The sequence below is a fragment of the Vulpes vulpes genome, chromosome 13, assembly GCF_048418805.1.
Source record: "Vulpes vulpes isolate BD-2025 chromosome 13, VulVul3, whole genome shotgun sequence".
Taxonomy (NCBI): Eukaryota; Metazoa; Chordata; class Mammalia; order Carnivora; family Canidae; genus Vulpes; species Vulpes vulpes.
Window position 1 is genome coordinate 115758704 of NC_132792.1, and position 23675 is coordinate 115782378.

The 23675-nt window shown below is 52.9% G+C and overlaps 1 protein-coding gene across 5 annotated transcripts in view; it reads right to left on the reverse strand.

Annotated features, from left to right (window-relative positions):
- The window catches only part of ST8SIA5 (ST8 alpha-N-acetyl-neuraminide alpha-2,8-sialyltransferase 5), a 59137-nt gene that overhangs the window by 7672 nt on the left and 27790 nt on the right, over positions 1-23675 (reverse strand). For all 5 annotated transcript variants that reach the window (XR_011996245.1, XR_011996244.1, XM_025997055.2 and 2 more), the window contains 5 exons: positions 18522-18614; positions 8570-8656; positions 4824-4968; positions 975-1087; positions 120-212 (listed from right to left, as the gene is read on the reverse strand). Coding sequence is in view for 3 of the 5 variants with exons in the window: in XM_025997055.2 (XP_025852840.2) it covers positions 120-212; positions 975-1087; positions 4824-4968; positions 8570-8656; positions 18522-18614 (531 nt within the window). In the remaining 2 variants the exon portion in view is untranslated. The remainder of the gene's footprint in view (positions 1-119; positions 213-974; positions 1088-4823; positions 4969-8569; positions 8657-18521; positions 18615-23675) is intronic.

Sequence of the window (23675 nt, forward strand, 5' to 3'; positions counted from 1 at the left end):
ATGTCTGACACTACAGACAGCACACGTCAATCTGGACAGCCACATTTCCCGGGGCCCGTAGCCACATGTGACACTAACAACTGCTATATTGAACAACATGAGTTTGGAGGGTCACTGACCTCTCTGTGATGATGCTGGGGTTCACAGTGACCACATCCGTCTTCACCCCCACATCCATGGTGTACTTCTCTGAGATGGGGGGTAGGTTGCACCTGCAGAAGAGACAAGGTGGCCCAGCTGCATGTGCTCACTCATTCTAGATGGAGCTGAAGAGTGGGCAGAGTGAGGGTGTGGGGAAGGACGAGATGGTGCTCATACAGGGCAGAGGGATGCAGAGGCAGCCAGTGGGTGGATTCTTGGTAGCCTGTGCTCAGAGAGGCAGGTTTAACTCCTTCCCCCTCCCACCCTGAGTGGCACATTGATTACAGATCCATGACCCGTGAGACCCCCACCACAGCCTCGACCCCAATCCTTTTGCTTTAAGCTTTTATTTCTGACTCATCGTCTTTATCCAGGCTCAACACATATCACCAAAGAGATAAGAGGGGGATCTCTCTATGGAAGAAGAAATACAAGGACCAGTCTCTAGCTTAAAGCCAGCATTGGGGTGAGCCACAAGGCTGCCCTGGTTCCAAGCCCAGCTTCTGGAAGAGTAGAACCCAACCAGGGAGGTTGCCGCCCAGATGGCCTCAGCAGCAGATGCGTACATCCCCTGGGGGTCTTCAGTGCCATCATATCTGCCATGCTCCTTATGCACCTCTCATTCTGCAGATGTAGAGACCCAGGCCCCGGCAGGTTCAGCCACCAGCCCCAAGGGACAGGGCTGGGGAAGGGAAGGAGAAAACCAGAGTGTAAAGGTGTGCAGGGGTGGGGAGAGGGGACCGATAGGCTGAAGGAGAGCATGAGGGCATTGGAGGTAGGGCGCCACCAGAGGGAAGGGCACGGTGCAGGAGCGCCATGGGCAATTGTCTTACCGGAAGACAAAGTCAGCACTGTTGATCTCTCTCCCACAGCGGCTGTTCTTTAGGATGCCTCCATTGCCCACCACTGCACACTTCTTAAACTGGGACCGGTAGTAGGGCATGTCCTGGGGGAGACGGGAGCACAGGGGTCAGAGGCAACTCCTTTGCCCTGCCTTCTTCTGCTGCCCTTTCCGCTGTACCCATGGCCACCTCTGTGAGCCAGCCTCACGGAGAACGTGCGGGAAGAGTGGTTGTTCCACTTTGCAGACAAGAAGAGGTCAGGACACTTGTTCTCAGTCCCACTGGTGATTACGAATGAACTGGAAGAGAAGCCAGGCCTCATAGCCTTTTTTAATAAGCTGTGGGATGCCTCAGGCTTCCAGAAAGAAGAGAGTATAGGTTATGGCTCATCCTGCTTGCCTTTGGTTTGCCCAGTGTTTGGCAGCTCATCTTCTCTGTAGCTTCCAATATTCATGTTTTATGAGTTAATGTAAATGTGCTGGGGGATGACAGCAGCAGAGATGGGGCCAGGACCACCCGGGGCCCATACCTGACCCTCACCCCTTTCAGCTCTGGGCAGGGTACAGAGGGAGGACACAGGCCTGGAACACAAGGGTCATATGGACTGGGAGAGATGCCAGGACTTGGCAGCAGCAGGGACCGAAGACCAAGGGCTGAGGGAGCAACAGGGTGCAGTGAGAGCCTGCAAATCCTCAAATCTCGGCAGAGGAAGAGCCCTGAGTGCAGGAGAGCCCAGGACTTACCCCGAGTGACCCTAGGAGTGATCATCTCATAGCACTTTGACCTTGGCACACCCTGACTGCTGGGCTACCCTGGTAGGGGGTTACCCTGGTATGGGCGCTGACTGCCCACAAGGCTCCTGGGGCGTGCCCTCCAGGGGACCACAGGCAAGTTGGCAGGAAAAAGCAAATGCTGGATTGAGGGTTAAGAGTCCTGATTCTGCTACATCCCTGCTCTAGGTCATAATCGCCTCCTGAGTAACCTGAGGCAGATGGGACCCCAGCAGCCACATGCATGGCATGGGGCAGAAGCAGAGGCCTGAGTCACGAGTGGGGTGACCAACCACCCCAGTTAGCCCAGAACCAGGGAGCTTGCCTAGGATGCAGGACTTTTCTTGAGTCAAACCCAGAAAATCCAGGGCCAACCAGGATTGGGCAAAGACCAAGGTCAGCCCTGGTTTTGCACCATAAGGAGGTGAAGGAACCAGGGACAAGTGTTCTGAGTTTTCAGCAAGTTTTTCCATCTGCAAAGTGAGGATAATAACATGTGAGTGTCATGCTTTTCAATGTGACCGTGTAGGACAGAGTTTCTCAGCTGGACACTTGTTGACATCTTGGACTGGATCACTCCTTGTTGTGGGGGCTGCTGCCCCACGCACTGTAGGATGGCTAGCAGCATCCCTGGCTTCTCCCCACTAGAGGTCAAGGGTATCCTTCACTCATGAACCCAAACATTTCCAAACACTGCCAAATGTCTCCCTGGTTAAGAACCATTGGTGTGAATAAAAAGCCTACCCAGGGCTGTGCTTGCCCAGAGATATCTTGGCAAGGGGACCCAGTCCTGTTACTGTCATCGGGCCACAAAGCTCCCGTGGCCCAGGAGCCTGCTGGGTAGTTCCCCTCCCAGCTCACACCAGCCGGCCCGCCCTGGATGCCAGCAGCCTGTCGGCACCTCGGCCTTTTGGTGGGGCCACCTGCTAGCTGGGGCATGGATAATCACAGCACCTCAGACCCTGGGAAGACTAGATCTGTGGGAGGTACCCCATCAGCCTGTGGCAATGGGGCCCATTTTCCCTAGAGGGACAGGCCCAGGGGCCAGGAGGGGAAACACGGATATGCTAGAGCCAGTGGGAGAAACTGCGCTGCTTGACTTTTACCAGAAAAAGGAAAAAAACCCAAAGTTATCTTTGGAGACATCCTCAAAGGCCTTCATGTTCTATGTCAGTGTTTCCCAAACTTCTGCACATCAAAAACAACCTGGAGTACTTTCTGGAAATAGAAATCGCTGGGCTCCATCCCAGAACCATGGAATCAGAATCTCTCTAGGGCGGAGGCAGGAGGCCGAGAAGCTGTATTTCATGCAAACCCCAAGAAATACTTCTGAGGGAATATTTCTATACCACAAGCTCTAATGGGGGGGGGGGTGGCTAATCACGGCCCGAGGGCCACATCAGACCTTCTGTGCGTTTCTGTGCAGCTCACGGGCAAAGCATGGATTTTATATTTTCAAATGGTTGGGCGGGGAGGCAATAAAAGGAGGAAGATTTTGTGACACGGATAAGTCACGTGAGGCTCCCGTGTCAGTGTCTAATGGGAACCAGAGTGCTGTTTGCAAAGGCCGGTGGCTGCTGTGTGCTGTGACCGCAAAGGTAGATGGCTCTGACAGGGACCAGATGGCCTGAAAAGCTTAAAATGTTTACTCTCCTGCCCTTTCCAGAGAACATTTGGCAACCCCGCTGCAACTCCCTGAGCCTCGGAGGTCTCTACTCATGGCCCTCCCTGGAGCCATATGTCATAACCGAGCCGTGTGTCACCCTTGGGGACAGCCGGCGTGACACGCAATCCCACCCACTGTCACCAGCTTCCCACTCTAGGCCTTGAAAGCCCCACATTGTAGAGGGGGCTTATATCAGTCACCCTCCAGCACTGTGACATGGGAGGGTAAGTGTGGCGCCTCTCCACCTTTGGCTCCTACCTGCTGCCCCCATGGGACCCCATCTCACTCGGGGCCCTCCGGGCAAGTACCCTGGGCTGTGTGTGTCACAAGCATTCTCGTGGGAGCAGGGCAGTGTAGGCCCTTGAATTTCTTCCATAAAGGCCTGAACACACCCCCTACCCAGGCTGTCTATACACTGGACCCAGTAAGGTCTGCCCTGGGCCCCGTGCTCCCCAGGATGTGGTTATGCATCCCTCCCGTGGAATCTTTGTCCTCATCAGAGTGGGCTGACCACGCAGGTCCCCAGGCCCCTTCTCTGGGAGTCTGATGTCATGATCAAGCCACAGGGGAGTGCAGGGGAGTGCAGGGGAGTGCTGTAGCTTCGGTGACTCAGGGGACCACACACCCGGGACCAGGGAGCCACCATGCCAGCCCTGAACGAACAGCTTGCCTCCAGACTTTTCTTATGTGGAAGAATAACAATTAACATTGATCTTATTTAACTTAGATTTTCTGTTACAAACAGCCAAACTGGGTGCCTGGGTGGCTCAGGGGTTGAGTGTCTGCCTTCGGCTCAGGTCCCGGGATTGAGTCCCGCCTCGGGCTCCCTGCATGGAGCCTGCTTCTCCCTCTGCCTGTGTCTCACCTCTCTCTCTGTGTCCCTCGTGAATAAATAAATAAAATCTTCTAAAAAATAAATAAATAAAATAAAAAACAGCCAAAGCTTTTCCTAGACCAAACTCCAGGGTCATGGACAGGGAAGAGAGGCCTTGGAAGATGCCATCCAAGGTCATCCAATGTGAGATCAATCATTCTTGCTTTGCTTTCTGCTGGTTTGTGATTTCTTGTGCACACAGCCTTTGCATGAATGTTTTTGCTGTTGCTGTGCCTGCCTCCAGTGGGGGACGAATGCCTAATCACTCTCCCAGGTAGCTTCAGGATGTCCTCCGCAGCAACGCAATAACCAACATTTGATAACCACTCTTGTCAATGTCACTCAGACAGTGGCCAGTTGGCATTCACCGTGCCCACACAGTCTATCCACTGGGCCAACCGGAGCCAGGACAGTGGGCGCAGAGGGCATGGCACAGTGATGCCACCACTCCACCCACCCGTGGCACGGCCACGTAGGGCTGCGTGGGGTGACCCTGGGCCCCGCCCAGCCCGCCCTGCCTGAAGCAGCACCTTGGGAAACATGCGGAAGATCTCCTGGTTGATATGGTAGATGCCGCTGGTGTCCACTTCATACTTGAGCTTGGTCCCCAGGGGCGTGTTCTTCTGAGTGGTGAAGAGGAAGGAGGGGGCATTGCAGCACCGGGACAGAGTGGACCTGCCAGGCAGGAGACAGAGCAGGACAGACAAGTGACACAGGGCAGAGCAAAGCTCCTCGAAGAACAGAAGGGTCGTGGAATGAGGCTCCTGGGGATGACCAGGGAGCACTGTTCTCGCCCCCTACCCCTTCCCGCACTCACTCCCCACTCCCACACCTCTGCTCATGCCCTCTCCTTCAACACCCTCCCAATGCCTGGGCCTTCCTCCCTGGGAGCTCCCAGCTGCCCAGCCCCCGCCCCCCAGCATCACTGGTCTCCGAAGCCCCAGAGCACAGGCTGGACACCATCTGCGTAGTCACCTACCAACCCCCTCCCTGCCTGAAGCCCTTGACAGCAGGGACCCCGCCTCTCTGGCTCCCAATTGTGGGCTAAATCCTGCCTCACTCAGGCGCTCATTGAAATCCACTAAGCATTCTACTACTTGCTAGAGGTGCTGTTGATCCAGCCTTGATGGCAATCTGGGGATACCGAGCTCATCCTTAGGTTCTTGGTCCCTCCTATCAGACTGTAAACAAGGCGTTTACCCTGTGTCATGGGGTCAAAAAACTGAGACAAAACAGTCAGCAGAAGCCTGCAATTTCGATCCCTGAGAAGTGTCTTGGGGGAGGTGGTGTTAGGAAGTGGGTTGGTGGGCTGGTGCTGGACCACTTCCTGCAAAAAGAGGAGTCTCATTGATTCCAAAACAGGTTTTCAGGAGCTCCCTATTGAAAAGAAAAAGGAAGGAAGGAAGGAAGGAAGGAAGGAAGGAAGGAAGGAAGGAAGGAAGGAAAGAAAAGAAAGAAAAGAAAGAAAAGAAAAAAAAGAAAAGAAAGGAAAGGAAAGGAAAAGAAAGAGAGAAAGGAAGGAAGGAAGGAAGGAAGGAAGGAAGGAAGGTAGGAAGGAAAGAAAGAAAGAAAGAAAGAAAGAAAGAAAGAAAGAAAGAAGAAGAAAAACAAAAAAAGAAAGAAAAGCAGCAGCCCCGTGGTTTTCACTCACAAACCTCAAACACAAGGTAGAGAAGGGTTAGAGCTCAGATGATGCAAGCAGTCTTGACAAGTAAAAAATAACACACAATCTTCTTCCTCCTAGGGAGAAGGTGGCTGCTGAGGCCGAGCTGGGAGTCGGCCAGGCCAGAGGAGGTGGAGGCGTCCCTCACTGTGGCCACTGCTCGACCTGGTCACTCCATCTCTGAGGCCCAGTGAGAGGTTGAGGACTGGCCCCTGCCCTCCCCTGCCCTGGGGGCTGACGCCCTCCACCTGGGCTGCCCAGGGCTGGGCCTCACAACACAGGCAAGCTGCTGCTCGCACCAGGGCCTTTGAATTTGAGGAGTTTTCTGGAAAGTTCCCATCCAAGGTCTGGGATGGAAACTCGGGGTTGCTGACCTGGTGTCAAGAGGCCTGGGTTCTAGATTCTGCTGTGCCCCCGGCTGCAGTGGGTCCCTGGGCAGGTGTCTTCCCCAGGCTGGACCTTGGCTTCCTGGTCTACAGAATGCAGCCTTAGCTCATCCACCTCTGACCCTCTGTAATTCTGTGACTCTGGGCTGCCAACGCCAGGGAGGTGATAATATATTATTTTCATGACTTTCTCTCTTGCAGGGATTTTACTGGGGAAGCTCAGCTGGCTGTTGGTCACAGAGAGAGGTCTTTCCTGTGGTGGGTTGAGTTTTGGTTTTTTTTTAAAGAAATATTTTTTTTTTAATTTTTATTTATTTATGATAGTCACAGAGAGAGAGAGAGAGGCAGAGACACAGGCGGAGGGAGAAGCAGGCTCCATGCACCGGGAGCCTGATGTGGGACTCGATCCCGGGTCTCCAGGATCGCGCCCTGGGCCAAAGGCAGGCGCCAAACCGCTGCGCCACCCAGGGATCCCCTGTGTTGAGTTTTGGAATGTGACTAAGGCTTCCCAAAGTTAGGGCCAGAGGCCTCAGGTCAATATCGGCCCATTTAGCTTTGTTGGTCTAGAAACTCAATCTTATCTGTCTGCTGGAGAGAACTCCATGGGGGGTGGGGGGAGTGAGAGGGAGGGGAGACTGACTCCCATTAACCAAGCTCACGAGTGACTGATATATAAACCAGAATGCCTATGTGTCTATTTGTAGGCAGTAGCAGGGGAAGCTCACGTCTGTCTTCTAGCACAGCCCTACCACACCACCCCATTGCACTGTGCCTGGTTCTTACAAACCTGAATTAAGGATCTCATCGTGGTTCAATGAGCTTATAACAAGAGCAAAGGGAAGCAACCCACCAGCCTTGAAGGTTTTTCCATTTAGAGTCTAGAAAGACCTGACATCATCTCCTTTTGCCACACCTGAAACTACTCCCCCACCCCCACCCCACCCCCACCCTCAGAAGGGTCTCAGCTCCTCTAGAACCTCTTCCCTGGGTAGTGCTGGCAGGCCCTGCTGAAGACTCCCACCTTTATCCTTGTTTTTCTCCTGCTACATCATCTTCCGTCGCTTCATTATATCCTTAGATATGTGAATCCCACTAGGCTCTCAGCACCAACAACATCTCTTTACATGTCACTGACCTCGTGTGTGCTGGGTGTTTATGAACCGTGCGGCCAGTATGCTCAGGCCTCACCCAGCCCCAGGGGGGCGTCTGCCCATGCAGTGCCCACGGCGACACCCCAGGCTAAGCAGTGGATTTGGGGTGGCACTTGCTACAGATCTTGGACCTGCCTCCAAGCACTGAGCTCAAGTTCATGTTCAACTTTTAGGATGGAGGGATGGGTCTCCGCATAGTCCTGTTGGGCCTCAGCCAGCCTCACAGAGGCCTCCGGTTTCATGGCTGCGGGCACCTACTCCTCAGAGGTTGTCACTTTAAACATTCACATGTCTAATAATGTGCCCCCTTAAAACTACTGCACGGTCTCCAGACCTGGCCTGGAACTGCAGCAAACTGGGACAAATGACTTATAAGGAAAAGACAGAAGACTTAGGGTCATTGGCTTTTCACAGCCTCCCAGGTAGGATCCCCACATGCTGTTGGCTCCTCGGTACACGTGAACTACAGCCTGACTTGCCTGCACCCGATTTATACACAGACTCCTGGGATCCCATCGATCCTGGTCAGTGAGGTCTATCTGCACAAACATAATACCGTGAGCTCACAGAGGTTCAGCGACAGCACGAACCCTCTGGTTCACACCAACCAGGAGGGATTTGTGGACATCTGCCAGCTTAGCTCTCACAAACAGGGCAGCCTTAAGCTACAGCTCTTGCCTCTTTGGAAGTTTATAATCTACCACTTTGGGTTAGAAAAGCAATTGGAAACAAATCTGCAGCAGGCCTCACATGTGTAGTGAGGGGGGTGGCAACAGGCTGAGGCCCTTGAAGATGCCCAGTGTGCCTTAAACACCAGACACCCAGAGCCAAGCACAGGCCCGTGATGGAGACGGTGTCCCCAGTGGCCCTGCACTGCAGGGCTGCTGTGAGGACAAAGGCAGCCAGCAAGGTGCCCCCTCTACCTGTGCACTGAGCCCCACTGCCCAGAGCCCAAAGCCCAGCCAGGGCCAGCTCCAGGGAAGGTGAGCCCAGGGCTGGGCCCCACAGGACGGGGTGGCAGGCAGGAGAACAGCACCAGTGAAAGGGCTGGGGGAGGGCAGACAGGACACACATACTTGAACTGGTTGGCCTCAGAGATATTCATCGCCCATCGGCACATCTGCAGGCTCTTCCATCTGTCGAACAGCTCCGACTGCTTCACCCTTTGGGAGTGGAGGACAGAAGAGCATGTGAAAGGGGCCAGGCTGGGCCACGTGGCAGCGCTCCCAAACACCCCTTCCTGCCCCCGCAGGTGCCGAGTCTGGGCACGGCCCTTTCCATGCCAGCCTCTGGAGGCTTGCTCATTCCCAGAGATAGCCAACTGCTCTCTGGCAAGCGTGCCTTCCACCTTCAGACCAGCCAATCCCAAGCCTGCATCCTCCTCATCAACCTTGTCGACTGAGCCACCAGCCCCAAGGGAACTCAGGAACTCTCTGAATTATAGGCAAAATCCCCTGTCTGTCCACCCATGGGATTTCTTGAGGAGAATCGGAAGCTTCATCAGCTTCCCAAAGAGGTCTTTGATGCCCCCCAACAGGGCAAATAGTCACTTAAATGTGAAGTAAAAACCAGGTTCATTCTGCAGAGCTGGGTCCCCTGTATTTAGCTGGAGGGGAACCGGGTGGCTCCCAAGCAGGGCAAGCCTCCCCCACAGAAGGAACACATACACGGCCGGTGCTGAGAGGGGTGATTGCCGGGGATGTCATACAGGAAAGTGGTGAAGTGGGTGGATTCTGGAGCCAGGAGCGGAGCTGGGCCCCAGACCAGGTTCAGGCACCTCCTAACTATGGGACCTCAGACAGCTCACTTGACCTCTGAGCTGCATCTAGATAATGAACATAACAATAGGTTATCACCCACCATCCCGGATTCGTTAAGGTTATTAAATGAAGTGATACAATAAAGGGCTAGGCATGGGAAGCGTGCACAGGAAGTACCTGAGAGACGGAAGTAATTTTTATGGTTAAACTGCACTGCCTTGATGACGCTCGCTCATGGTCCCCTGGATGTTCCCCTTTTATAAAACCTATAGCCCGTCCTGACTCATGTCTGATCCTTCTCACAGATAGTAAATACCCTGGGGGCAGGTGGACATGCCTGAATTCAGCCCCGTCAATCCAGGGCTAAGACACCTGGCTGATGTGTGGGACACATGTGTTGAGCATATCAATTAATTAGTGAATGAACCAATTAGTCTGCATTCAAATAGAGTCTATAATTATTTATTGAACTCCTCTATATGGAGAGAACCGGGAATGGAGCAGAGAACAAAACAACTCTCTGCTCCCACAGAGCTTAAATACCAGTGAGGAGGCGGGTGGATGACGTGCCTCGGTGGCGCAGTTGGTCAAGTGTCTACCTTTGGCTCAGGTCATGATCCCGGGGTCCTGGGATCTAGTCCTGCTTCAGGCTCCCTGCTTGGTAGGGAGTCTGCTTCTCTTTCTCTCTCTCTTTCTCTCTCTCAAATTAATAAATAAATCTTAAAAAAAAAGAGGAGGTGAAGGGAAAACAGGTACGTATACACATGACAACAGAAGCACAAGCAGCAAGTGCAAACACAGACAAGCAGAACTACGTCAAACTCAAATGCTTCCGTTCAGCAAAGGGACCACAACAGAGTGAAAAGTCAACATACAGAATGGGAGTAAGTATTTGCGGCCCATGTATCTGATAAGGGGTTAAATATCCAAAATACACAAGGAACTCCTAACACTCAACAGTAAAAGACCAACAACTAGCTTGATTTTTTTAATACATTTATTTTTCATTGGTGTTCAATTTGTCAACATACAGAATAACACTCAGTGCTCATCCCGTCAAGTGCCCACCTCAGTGCCCCCCACCCAGTCACCCCCACCCACTAGCTTGAATTTTAAAAGGGCCAGAAGACTTGTACAGACATTTCCCCAAAGAAGAGACATCCAGACAGCCAAGAGGCACATGAAAAGGTGCTTGACATCACTCATCATCAGGGAAATGCAAATCACAGCCTCACCCCCATGAGGAGGGCTGACATCAAAGAAACAAAAGGTGGCCTGGCGAGCAATGCCAGGGATGCGGAGAGAAGGGAAACCTTGTGTAGGGCTGGGTGGGAATGCCAACCAGTGCAGCCAGCATGTTAAATGATATATGGAGGTTCTTCAGAAAATGAAAAATAGAACCACCCTGTAACCCAACAATTCCACTTCTAGGTGTGTATCCCAGGGGATTGCGATTGGGCTCAGAAAGAACTAGCTGCACTCCCATGTTCGGCCGCGACACTGCTCAGCAGTAACCAGGGCATGGAAACCACCTCGATGTCCCCTGATGAATGAATGGATAAAGAAAATGTGCTACAGGCCCACTACGGAATACTATGCGGCCTTTAAAAAGAAGGAAATCTGCCACGTGAGCCAGGCTGGATGAATCTGGAGCGCTTCGTGCCGCATGAAATAAGCCAGCCATGGAAGGATGTACGTGGCACGATTCACTCAAGGGGTGTCTGAGACAGCTGATCTCAGAGAAACAAGAGGGGAGAAGGGTGGTTTGCAAGAGGCTTCAGGAAGGAGGGAGGGTGAGCTGCTTGCTGCTCACAGATCTAAGGTCTCAGCTATTTACGATGAGGAAGTGCCAGACGTCTCCTGTACGATACTGTCTGATGCACGTGGTTGAGAGTGTTCTGACCCCCACTAACAAAAAGAGAACAGATAATAACGCCCTGTCAGGGAGAGGTGAGTGCTGTGGACAACAGTGAAGCAAGGTAAAGGAACCGAAAGGTGGCTGTTTCAGAAGGGTGGGTCAGGGGAAGGCTTCCCTGAAGAGGAGACCCCTGCACAAAGGACCGAAATGATTAGGAACGAGCCAAGCAAGTATCTGGGGAAGGAGTATTCTAGGCAGAGTAAAGTCAGTACAAAGGCACTGGGGCAGGCACTTACTGGGCAGCTTTAGGGAACTGGAAGGGACCCCTTTCCATCCTTTTTTTTTAAGATTTTATTTATTTATTCATGAGAGAATAAGAAACAGAAACACAGGAAGAGGGAGAAGCAGGCTCCATGCAGGGAGCCTGATGTGGGACTTGATCCCAGGACTTCCAGGATCACACCCCAAGCCAAAAGCAGATGCTCAACTGCTGAGCCACCAGGATGCCTTCCCCTCCACCCCCGGTCCCGCTTCCATCCTGATGCCTTCCTCCTGGACTCCCCAAACCTCCCACGGCAGCCCTACCCTCTCAGGCTCGTGTGCCATCAGAGGAGAGGTGCCATCACACAGCCCCATCTTGGCTTGCCCTCTGCTTCCCTCTCCTGCTCTCTGCAATCCACAGGCCCCTGGAGCAGCCTCCTATATGGCCAATGCCTCAAATGCCACCTGGAAACACAGTCCTTTCAGGACAGCAGGCCGGGGTCCCAAGTACAACTGTTACCAGCGTCTGGGTCCCATTCTCTGTGCCTCCAAAACCTGTCACATGCTGGACCAAGGCTGGGGCCCGAACTCCCAGCCTTGAATCCTGGCTCCATCCCCCACTTGCAGTGTGACCTTGGACAAGTCATTTAATCTCTCTGAGACTTGGGTGCTTTTGTATGATGGATATAATAACCTCTAGCCCTGCTAATCCCCGGGATGCTAAGAAAGATCAAATGAGAGAACATGTATAAAAAACATGTTATAAATTGCCTTACAAATGTGGAGCTTGCCTTTATTTTAAAGATGAGGGATTGATCTGAGGCTCTGATCTCCTTTCTTCCCAGATACCACCAACAGTCCAGAAGAGGAATAATAAAGGTATAGGCCCACCAGATAAATAGAAAGATGGGGGCGGGTGGGAGTTCAGTGGAAGAGAGTTTTTGTCAAGTGTGTGGGAGGAAGAGGGGGGACACAAGGAGGGTGACCCGGCCCAGAGACAGAGTCCAACCTCATGAGACATTTTTAAAGGGGGTAGGAAGATGGGGCCAGGGCATGGTGCTGAAAATGACCCTCAGTTGTAAGTCAATATGCAGAATCATCAAACCCACCCCCACAGCAGCCAAACAGTGTCCTGCAGAGGGTGGGGAGGAGTGGCATCAGGCTGTCAGTGAGTTCCTACAAACAAAAACAAAAACAAAAACAAAAACAAATGGTCATTCCCAGTGAAAAGATTTGGACATTCTGGCAGCAAAAAGAGCACCATCTCCAACAATGACTCTTGAGGAAGGCCTGCTCTCTGACAGAGAGTCCCTATCAGCTTTTTATTGTTCGAAATTTCCATATGAATAGATATCAAGGATCACCTGGTCAACCAGAAGGAAACAGATGAAGACAAACCACCAGTCAAAATACCCAAAGAGAAAATGACTGGAGGGACACAATACAACTTTCACATATTCTTAGTGTCTCCAGAGACAGTCTAGAAGGTATGACATCCTTAAAGATAGGAACAGATTGCTCTTCGGACAAAGAAAGAGCTCTGGGGTGGGGACGAGTTCGTTCAGAGAGCTGGAAAAGGAAGTCAAGGACTCTTCTCAGAAAGTGGAAGTGATTGGCAGAGACAGAAAGGATGAGATCAAACAGGGAGAACTACGCGAGCCATCCAGAAGGCCCACTGCACACCTCCTACAAGGACTAGAAAGAGGAAGTGGAGAAGAATGGGAGAGAAGGAAACATTTTGAAAATCCAAAAGAACATTCAAGAGTTTGGACACAAGCCTCAGATTAAGAGGTCCGATGGGTATATACCCAGAAGCACTTGATCCAGACACTTCAGAACTGCAGCATCTGGAAACACTCCAGAGAGAAGACAGGTCATGCCCAGTGGAGCTACCAGCATCATGCTCCCATAGCCCCGGACACTACAAGCAATGGGGAAAGTCCTTGGCATTCTGGGGGAGGATGATTTTCTCCTAAAATTCCAACCCCACCAAACCAACAATCAGGTATAAGGGAAGGATTAACTCATTTAGACACAGAACTCAAAACCTGACCTCCTACCCATCATTTTTTGGGGGGGGGGGGGGGGAAATAACTGGCTCAAAGCAAAAGGAAGGAGTAAACAAGAGGGTTTACTATGGGTTCTCCACAAAAGTGAATCCAACCCAAGGAGGCGGGGAAGGGAAGTTTCTAGGACAAGGGTGGTGACCCGCTAAGAGAGCAGCCTGTCCACACAGAGCATGAGGATAAAGGGCAATTCTGAGAGGAAGTCCTGGTTGATGGAGAGGCAGGCAGAAACCACAAATGGGCAGCATAATAGAGACAAAGAGTTCAAGATGAAAAAGATGAGCAGAAGCTCCAGGAAAAAGTAAAGAGGGGAGGGAGGATGTACAAGAAAGGAAGTAGAATCACTATTTTCTGATCTTTCGTTTTAGAGTCCACCTATAGAAGAAACTCCAGCCTCCCCCCCCCCACCAAAAAAAATATAACAGCATTATGGGTAAAAACAGAATGTAAATGTTATCAGCCTTGATAACTTTAAGGTAAATGCACGAATGATGGGAACCAAAACATGGGGATGCGTTTTAGGAGCCGCGTCTTACAAGAGTCCAGGATCAAGAGATACTGTCAGTGTTTGGTAGAACTAGAAATAGGTGACTCAGCCAATCTATAGGCGGAAGAACTAAAAATAGCAAAATCCCCCAACCCAGAAGAGCAGGGAGTGGGTGAGGTGGGGGCCAAGGGGCTGAATCCTCACCCCCTGAGGCAGAACATCGACGCACGCCACCCCAAGTCAAGAAAGAACAGCAGGTGTGCATTACGGAGATGCGTGGAGGTAAGGAGTGGAAGAAGCAGCCGAGCACTGAAAGAAATGGAGCTGGGGGGGCGAAGGCACAGGGCAGGGGACTGTGGCTTTTCCTTAGTACCAGCTTCTGTGCCCTACTTGACTTTTCCCACCGCGTGCAAGAAAAGACGGAGATGATGAGGAGGTGTCATGACCATCTCTGTCCTCCCTTCTCTCCTTCCATGGCCTCCTCTCTCTCCACCCAGCTCCCGTGTGTCAGACATGTCCCGAGGCCCTGCGGGGTCACCCTTGGGGGCTTCAGAGATGCCAGGGCATGAAGGGGCCTCCCAGCCTCCATTCCTGGGTGCAGCACAAGGCTCCTCACCCCTGAATGATGGGGAAGGGGCTGCAGGAGATGCCCCAGGGTGACATCCAGGCACCACCGCACCTGGTGGCAGTGACTGCCTTAAATACAAACAGACTCTAGGATAAACACAAACCAATCATTTGTGTGAGTATCAGCAACACTGAGTTTCATGATAAGTCACCACCACAGAGTAATTCCTCCTGAGTCTGACATCGTCAGGGAGCCAGGCCTTCTCCATGTGGGAATTTTCTGGCTGACTGGTTTCCACCAGCATTCAGAGCAGTTCTGGATCAGAATCACTCCCGGATGAATCACAGCCCTTCCTTTCGCCCCAGAATGCCTGCTGACATTCAGCCGCGCGGCCCCCTCCACACACAGATGGCAACTTCATGTCTCCCCAATGACTCAGAGGCTCCCCCAGGAGCAGCATTCACGGCTCCGGCCAACACAGTGAAGCCACAGGTGCCCTGTCCACGCCAGGCCCACTCGAGCCTCTGATTTCAGCCCTGGACATCCCATTGCACCTCAGCCTGTGGACCCAGGAAAGGAGACACCAGGCTCACTGCTCCCTAGTGCCCCGCCAGCGGCCTCCATCTCCTCTCAGGGCCCTTGTGCCACCAGGGCCCAGGCTGCCAAGATCTGGGGCCTACGGGGTGGTCCAAGGCCCAGGGGCCACTGGCCAGAATGGCTGCTCCACTCAGGACACCAACAGGGTGCCTGAGGCAGAGACAAGTGCTCAAGCCAAATGTGCAGAGCGCCAAACATGTGTCCCTGATGAGGGCCAACAGTGAGCACCCTACACAGGATGGGTGAGGTCCCTCTCCCAAGCTCACCAGGTCTGTGATGCAGGGGCCCAGGTAGAAGGTGGGGTAAGGGCTATTACGGCTGAATCATCTCCTCTGATGCAGCAATCCTAACCCCTAAGATCTCACAAGGTGACTCTTGGGAGACGAGGACTATAAGGAGGTGCTTAAGTTGAAACGAGGCCATGAGGGTGGGCCCTCATCCGGGAGGGCCGCTGTCCTTATTAGAAGAGGAAATGAGGGCAGAGACAGGCCTGAAGGAAGTCCATGTGAAGACAGAGGGGACGAGGCCACGTGTGAGCCATGTAGAGAGGCCTCCAGAGCCAACCCTGCCAGCGCCTCCGTCTCAGACTTCCCGCCTCCAGAGCTGTGGGGATGCAGCATTCTGCTGTTCAGGCCGTTGGCCTGCGGTGCATGTGTGTGGGGGCTCCGGCCAACTGACACAGTGACAGACCCCAACACAGAGACGGCGTGTGGCTAGAGGCTGGGAAGTCACACGGAGGGATGCACCCTACGGGGCCCCTCAGGGCTTTGGCTCTAGACACTGAGGTGAGCAGGAAGGAACAATCCGCATTTTATGACTCAACAGGTAATTGTTTACCTTTGAAGACACGAAGACAGGCTGCCCACAGGTGTGCCCTGTCTTCCCAAGCACAGTTAGGGCCCGAGGTCTCTGAATTCCAGGCAAAGACAGAGGATCTCTGCAAAGGAGCTGATGAATTTGGCTCGGGCCTGGAGTCCGGACGGCCACAGTTGCACTGAATCCCAGTTCGTCACCAGTCACATCACACACACACACACCCCACCGCAACCTGCCGGAAGCCTTTCCAGGTTCCCGTGGCCCTCAGATAATGACAGAATCTGAATCCCGGTCCACACTGCAAGGCCTCACAAGGTTGGGCTCCTGTCTGCCCCTCCAGCAACATGGCTCCCGTGTACCTGCACCCCCCCACACACACACACACACTGGCATTCAGGCCGCCCTGACCCTGCAGAGCCTGGGACCCAGCCGGCTTCCTCCTGGTCCAGGGCCTTTGCACAGACTGTTCAGTCTGGAACCTTCCTGGTCTACATAACTCCTATTGGCCTTCCAACAGGAGCACCAGCATCCCTTCTTCAGGGAAGCCCAGCCTGACAACCCCTCGCCGTCCCAGCCCAGGTCCAGATCCCTGCCACCACCACCCCCTCTGCCCCTGTCTTCCTAGGGTAATTAGTTATTAATGTGTGCTTCCCCCTGGGCTGTGAGCTCCATGACGGCGGGGATCATGGTGGGTGCTCAGCCTGGGGCTGAGTGGGGTTGAGGGGAGCCTCTGGGTGGGATAGGGATGACAAACAACACAGCCAACCCCGGCTCAACGCATCCCCGGAGCCTTTCTGCAGCTACTAAACTTACAAACTCTGCATGGCAGCCGTGGTTCCAGAAGGAAAAGGAAGGGAAGGAGGCACCTGGACATGGACTGAGCACCTGGGATGTGGACACGGACTGAGCACCTGGCATGTGTGCTGCTATGGATGTGAACCGCAGGGTTGCCCACTCTAACGCACACCTGTTCATCCGGGCTCCGTGGCAACCCATAACAACTACATAACAGCGTCCCGTGTTTGCAGGTAAGGAAAGGTTCAGAGAGGTCAAGTAATTTGTATAACAATGCAGAGCTGGGAAGACCCCTGGCCTGCCAGGCCCCCAGGCCCATGCTCCATCTATGCTCCACGCCACATGGAAATTATGTCAGGTCACTTAAGGAGCAGTGACTCCTGCCTATGGGCCATGAATGGTGGTCCCAGGGGGCACATCAGGGGTCACGGGTGGTAGTCCCAGGGAGCACATCAGAAGCTGTGGGTGGTGGTCCCAGGGGGCACATCAGGGGTCATGGGTGGTGGTCCCGGGAAGCACGTCAGGGGCCCCGGGTGGTGGTCCCAGCAGGGGCCATGGGTAGTGGTCTTGGGGGCACATCAGGGGCCACAGGGTGTTGGTCCCGGGGAGCATGTCAGGGGCCACGGGGTAGTGGTCTCGGGGGGCACGTCAGGGGCCATGGATGGTGGTCTCGGGGGGCATGTCAGGGGCTACGGGGTGGTGGTCCCGGGGAGCACGTCATGGGCCATGGGTGGTGGTCTCAGGGGGCACGTCAGGGGCCACGGATGGTAGTCTTGGGGGGCACATCAGGGGCCACGGGTGGTGGTCTTCGGGGGGCATGTTAGGCGCCACAGATGGTAGTCCCGGGGGGCATGTCAGGGGCCACGGGGTGGTGGTCTCAGGGGGCACATCAGGGGCCACGGGGTGGTGGTCTCGGGCACATCAGGGTCATGGGGGGCATGTCAGGGGCCTGTGAGTCCATGGAAGCCCCAACACCACCTCAGCCTGAATTAACTATATTCCTTTCACATGCAGATATAACTGTTTTCAAATACATATGAATTTTATCTGAAATTAAATATCATGATTAACACGACAACATGCCTCTCAGGGGGCTGATGAATTCACACTGGTCCTACATGGGAGAGAAGGGCGACGTGAGCCCACACACACCAAAATGTGCAGCATGTAATATGCTTTTTCTCCCTTAGGCTGTAAAAAAAGCCAGGGGTGTTGTCCTGTCGAGTGAGGAACTGAGAGCACAATTCTTCCATAATTTGTGGAAAAAGAGAAAAGCCCAGGCTATCTGTGCACAGGTGCTGGTGTATGCAGACTCTCTGGGGAGATGTGCAAGGACACCTGGGTTGCCTCTGAGGACAACCGAGGGCTATGAGAGGGGGATTTTCACTTTACGCCTTTTTGTACCACTTGAATGTTGTGTCATTTCAATAATTAAAAAAAAAAATTTTAACTTAATGAATATAAAATTTTGGAAAGGCAAGATAGCCAGAGGGAGACGCTTAGCCCTCCACACAGAGCCCTGAATTTCAGGTCAGATGCTCCTGTGCTCTCTTGGGTTTCTGTACAGGAAGAAGCCCAGTGACAACACCTCGGAGACCGGTAATGAAGATAGGGACCGAATGCCCTGGTCCTTGCAAACTTGGCCTTTTTTTTTTCATAAAATGCACAGTGATCTCTGCTCTCCAAATGCCAGATGCCCAGAGGAAGTAGACCTAATGCCAGCTCCGTGGGGACCCACCATACTCCCATCTCCTCCCCTCCCGTCCCCGGGGCCTGCCCCAACCCACGTGCACACCCCCACCCACCCCAGCCACACTCACATGGACAGCACCTTTACTTCCAAGATTTCGTGCCTCAGCTCCAGACATCTTGTGGAATTATATTCAAATGGGCCCTCGTAAAATTCAAAGTACCTGGGAACCAACAGGGACAGAGGTTAGTATGCAAAGCAGCCAGCCAGACTTTGGGGGGGCGGGGGCAGGGCGCTGCAGGGCTCTTGGTGGGAGCGGGTCTAACCTGGGCAAATAAAGAGTGCACAGGCCCCACTCAGCCCCCAGGACCACTGGGGTCCTCTGGCTGGATCAGTGGGTGGTTGATTACTCCCAGAACCCCACTACCCCAGGAGCCTAAGTCTCTACAAGGCATCAACTCATCTCAGCAAATCATGACACTCAGAAGCAGGTTGGGTTTCAAATTCATGGCTGCAAAAGAGAAAGGAAGCAGGAGGATGCCCTGAGCACTGTCTCATTCTCCAGTTTCTGGTGATGGGTCCCTGACGGAGGCAACACTGGGAGTCTGGACAGTGATAACCCAGACTTTCCGCCAATCCTGTCCTTTCCTGCCCCTTTCTCCTCCCCTTGGGACACAAGCACAGCTAAGATCTGCTATTTTTCTACTCCTCATTAGCTCGTTTGACCCTAGCACTCATGCTGTGACCAGGTGAGACTGACATTTCCTTCTCCCCATCTGGCAGCTGAGAAAGCTGAGGCTAAAAAGATGGAGCTCAGGTCCCACGAGCAGTGGGGCAGGGCCAGGCTTGGGCCAGGTCCCACATCAGAGGAGCCCAAGCCTCCTCCAACACTGGCTGGCTCGGGCATGCCAGGGCCACCGCAGGGTCACTTCTGCAGCTCCAAGCAGAGTTGTATCGATTCCAGCCAGCACCTGCTGAGCCCTCCCCTCGGGCCAAGCTCTTGACGTGGATGCATCCAGTTTTCATCTTTAGAGCTAGCCTCAGTATCTGGAGGAAGCTCTGGGAGTTCATTTCACTCATTCGCCCAGAGCCACATAGATGGGAGGTGGCACAGCTGGGACATGAGCCTGCACACTGACTCTAGGCTACTCCTGTTCACTCACCCATAAGGACAGCGGGTACCCCTGAAAAGGGCCCTGTGGCCTCCCTCCACAGCCACTGGGTGAGGAGGTCTTTAAAGTCGCTCCCTCTCACACCTGAAGTTCCCACCAGCCCAGAGAAGGAAGAGCACCCGGCTGGTGGGGGGTGGGTGGAGGGATCCTGCAGACATAAAACACAGCAGATTACTGCCCAGCTTGGCCACAGAGGTAGCATGGGGCCTGTCCTCATGGCCTCCTCTTCTGGAGGCTGCTCAGAAAAGGCCGGGGTGGGGTGGGGTGAGTCGGATCCCCCAGAGAATCAATACCAGAGAATCAAGAAGGCTGCAGAGTCCAGCCACTCTAGATGCAGGGTCAGTGGCCTGACAAAGGGTAGCTCTGGAGAATCAGAAGTGGGAGTTGTGCCCCAGGGCTGCTCCTGGGCCCTGTGGGCCATGACCCAGGATTTAAAATAAAGTCATTCCCGGAGCATTTCCCAGAAACCTTCCTGACACGTAGGGGCAGTTACTTCGCACTCATTCTCACACACCTCGTTTCTGTGCACCAGCTCAGGCATGTGCCACTTTATACACAGAAGGGCGTTTCACCCAACAGAGTTAGGTTTCTTTTTAAAATACTTGCGTGTTAAATAACTTCCATGTGTAGTATCACATGTACTACTTTAAGACATATTTTCACAAATATTTTGTTCTTGTTTTTCATGTCATTAAATAGTTAAGTTTTAAAGTTATATTTCAAAGGCAGTTCAAAAAATATTTTTAAATATTAAAACATTTAAAAAAAAGATTTTATCCATTTATTCATGAGAGACACACAGAGAGAGAAGGGAGAGACACAGGCAGAAGGAGAAGCAGGCTCCAGGCAGGGAGCCTGACGTGGGACTCGATCCTGGGTCTCCAGGATCACACCCTGGGCTGAAGGCAGTGCTAAACCGCTGAGCCACCCGGGCTGCCCTAAAACACTTTATACACCAAACTGGCTCCTGTTGACACACTGAAATTGGCTCTTTGTTCTCGTGTCATAAAAGAATTGAAGCAAAGTGCATAAAAACAAGGCATTCGGGATTCCCAAAACATCGCACTCACCTATTTCTCTCTGCTTCCCTGTGTTTTGGAAACCCGTTTGTCTGTCTTTCTCATCTGGGAAACCCATCTTGATCCTTTAGTGCCAGCTCAAAATGCCTCTTACTTCTATGAAGCCTTCTCTGACTCTCACTCCAGGGGTCCCTCCTTGTCTCTTAATTAGAGCAAATAACATTGTATTATAATAGTGTGCTTATGTATCTGCTTGTCCTTAATCTCCAACACAGGGACTCTTTGTTACCTCTGTATCTTCTGTACTACAGAGGCTGGAAAGCTAAAAAGCTGTATTTCCCAGACTCCCTTGCAGCTTAGGTCCAACCAGTCAGAAGCGTTTGCGTGAGTTGAATTCAGAGCTGCGTTCTAAGTAAGCCACAAGGAGCCTCCAAGCACTGTTCCACTGGTGCAGAATGTGGCCGCTGAGGCACGGCTCTTGGAAACCACTGTGGCCAAAGCACCCTCATGATGAAATCGGAGGCCACAGCTTTCGTGGTGGCCCTGGTTGGCAGCACAGGTTGGGGAGGCTCAGCCTGGGGTCTCTCTTCAACTTTCCCAGTGATTATGAGCTGGCTGTACCCTGATGAATCCCTTTCTGCTTTCACTAGCTAAATGGATTCTGTTATCTATGGTTGAGAACACGGGGTCAGCATGAGGCCACCAGAAAAGTCCGTGACCTTGGCTGTAACTCATATCATTTTCCAGTCACTCGACAGGAGGTGAGGTCTGGTGTCTTATCACAAAGATCATCATTTGCAACCAGAGCCAGTGGCACTGAGTCCTTTGGAATCCACTGGGTCATCTGAAGCCGTGATCTCAGGCTGCTACTAAGAAAAGCTCTAGATTCAAATGGTGCGGTAGTTATTTAGGAGAGACTTACCCGAGTGGTCTTAGGGGGTTGGGAATCCCACAGACACATCTTTCTTATGCTTCTAGACCAGCTGTGTGACTTTGGTAAATCTTGCCCTCTCTGGGCCTCTTCTGTCTCCTTCTTAAAACAATCTGTCTGAACTAGATGACAGACATATGTGACCGTCGGGTTGAGAGAAGGTATTGATGAGAAATTCGGGGGATGTCTCAGGACGGTGCCTGTGACACAGCTAGTGCCCAAGATATGTCCAACTCCTTTCTTTCTCCTTTCTGCCATTAAAGGGCAAGAGGGTCAGAGACCTGCTGGCAGCCCCTCAGCTGGTTGAGGGCAGAGCTGGGTCGGGCACAAATAACCTCAGGAAGTTTCTCTGTGGTCTGGACTGGTTGGCATCCTCCGTCTGCTGCTGCCAGGAAACCTCCCCCCTCCCACACCACCCTGCAGAGAAAGCCCACTGGCATGTGGGAATGATTTTCCCCAATCCCCCATCTCTGCTGCAGACTCCATGGATGAACCCTGTTTCCGATGCTTTAACAGCTGGGTTTTGTTGATTTTGGAGAGACTGCCCCTCCCAGGGCTAGCCAATTCCTCAAGATAGTAACACCTGGGAGCACACCTCTCCTATGCAATCCAGAGCTCAAGCCCACCCCACCCCCGCTCCCAGCCCACTGCCTCCCACTCAGGGCCTCTTTCCCCCTGCCCTAATCATCATGGGGGCAGCCCTTATGCCCTGGAGCCCACTGAAATTATTCAGACTGATGATTCCCAAGCCCATGTACCTGTCTCACCTGTCTCTTCCATGGAAACCATAATAGAGGCTCTTGCCCACTTTCCCCACCAACACCTCTGCTCCCGAGCAACCCCAGTACTCTCCCATGTGACCCTGTATGGTGCAGTGCATCTCCGGCTTCCGGGGAGCTGTGAGTACAAAATCCTCTTCCCTTATGGTAGTGACTTCTGCGTCTGTGTGTCTTACCATGCACAACTCTAACAAATCCCAGCTGCCCTAAAAACACAATGTGGTACCTCAGCCAAGCCATGAAAACCACTCCCCGCCTGCGGCTAAAGCCCCAATTCTCCCATCTGAAAATGGACCTAAAATGTCTCTATCCTACCTGGGCTTTGCTTTTCTGAGCTGTGCTGCTCCATCCCGGTCTCTAAAGATAACTGACTTGAGGAAATAAGACTGTCACAAGCACTGCCAGGTGTCCCCACCCCCCTGCATTCTGCTTCTGCCGGGACACCCAAGGCCTGTGTTCTGGGGAAAGCCATGGTAATCCCTCTTTGGCCTGGACAGACTTTTATGCAGATGTCAAAAATGACGCTTCAGTTTCTTTGTGGAGTGATGCAGGAAGATGCTCATATGATAAGATTGAGTGTAAAATGCAAGTGACCAAACTGTGATGGCCCGAAAAAACGGGACATACGTATGTGAAAGCATGGAGCCCAGGGAAGGCCATAGCAAAGCTCTAATGGTGGGCTTCTGTGAGGACTGGGATTGTGAGTGGTTTTTCAGATACTTTCCTGTACATTCACGAGTCTTCTGCAATGGGGTTCTGATTCTTGTGTTATTGGAAATCACTTCTAAACACCCTCTTACGTCCTAGATCTCCCTCGAACCAGCTCAAGCTTCCTCTAACCTGCTACAAGATTGAGAAAAGCAGTTTCTCCGACCTTCTTAACTCCATCAGCTTCTCAAGGTGAGTAGGCCACTGCTTCTTCTTCCAGTTCTCGAAAGATGACCTCTGCCCAGCCTCACATTTGGCACCTCGCGGGTATAAATAGTCTCCGCTGGTCAGCAGCAGCCCAGCTCATCTCAGATGCCACTTGGCTTCCGGCAGCCACGTCTGGGGCTGGTGCCAAGCTGCATCTGTCCTGCCCCTCTGGATGCCCTCAGGGACTGTGGGGGGCAGGGCGGGATGGCCCCAGCTGCCCGGCAGGCAGGTGCCAGCCTCCACTTGGTGAGAAGATGATGGCAGAGGTGACCACAACGGTCCTCCTCCTCCCTAGACTTGGGCTCTAGCTTTGCGGGCTGAGGAGGTGTCACCTGAGTGTGCCCCAGGCCCCGTGCACATCCCTGCCAGCCTTTTTCTGCAAGACTGTGCCTTGAAGGGCTCTCCTGTTGGCCGGAGCCCCCTCCAGAGCTTCGTGGGGGGCACAGGGTCTGTCTTGGAGGCTGCAGT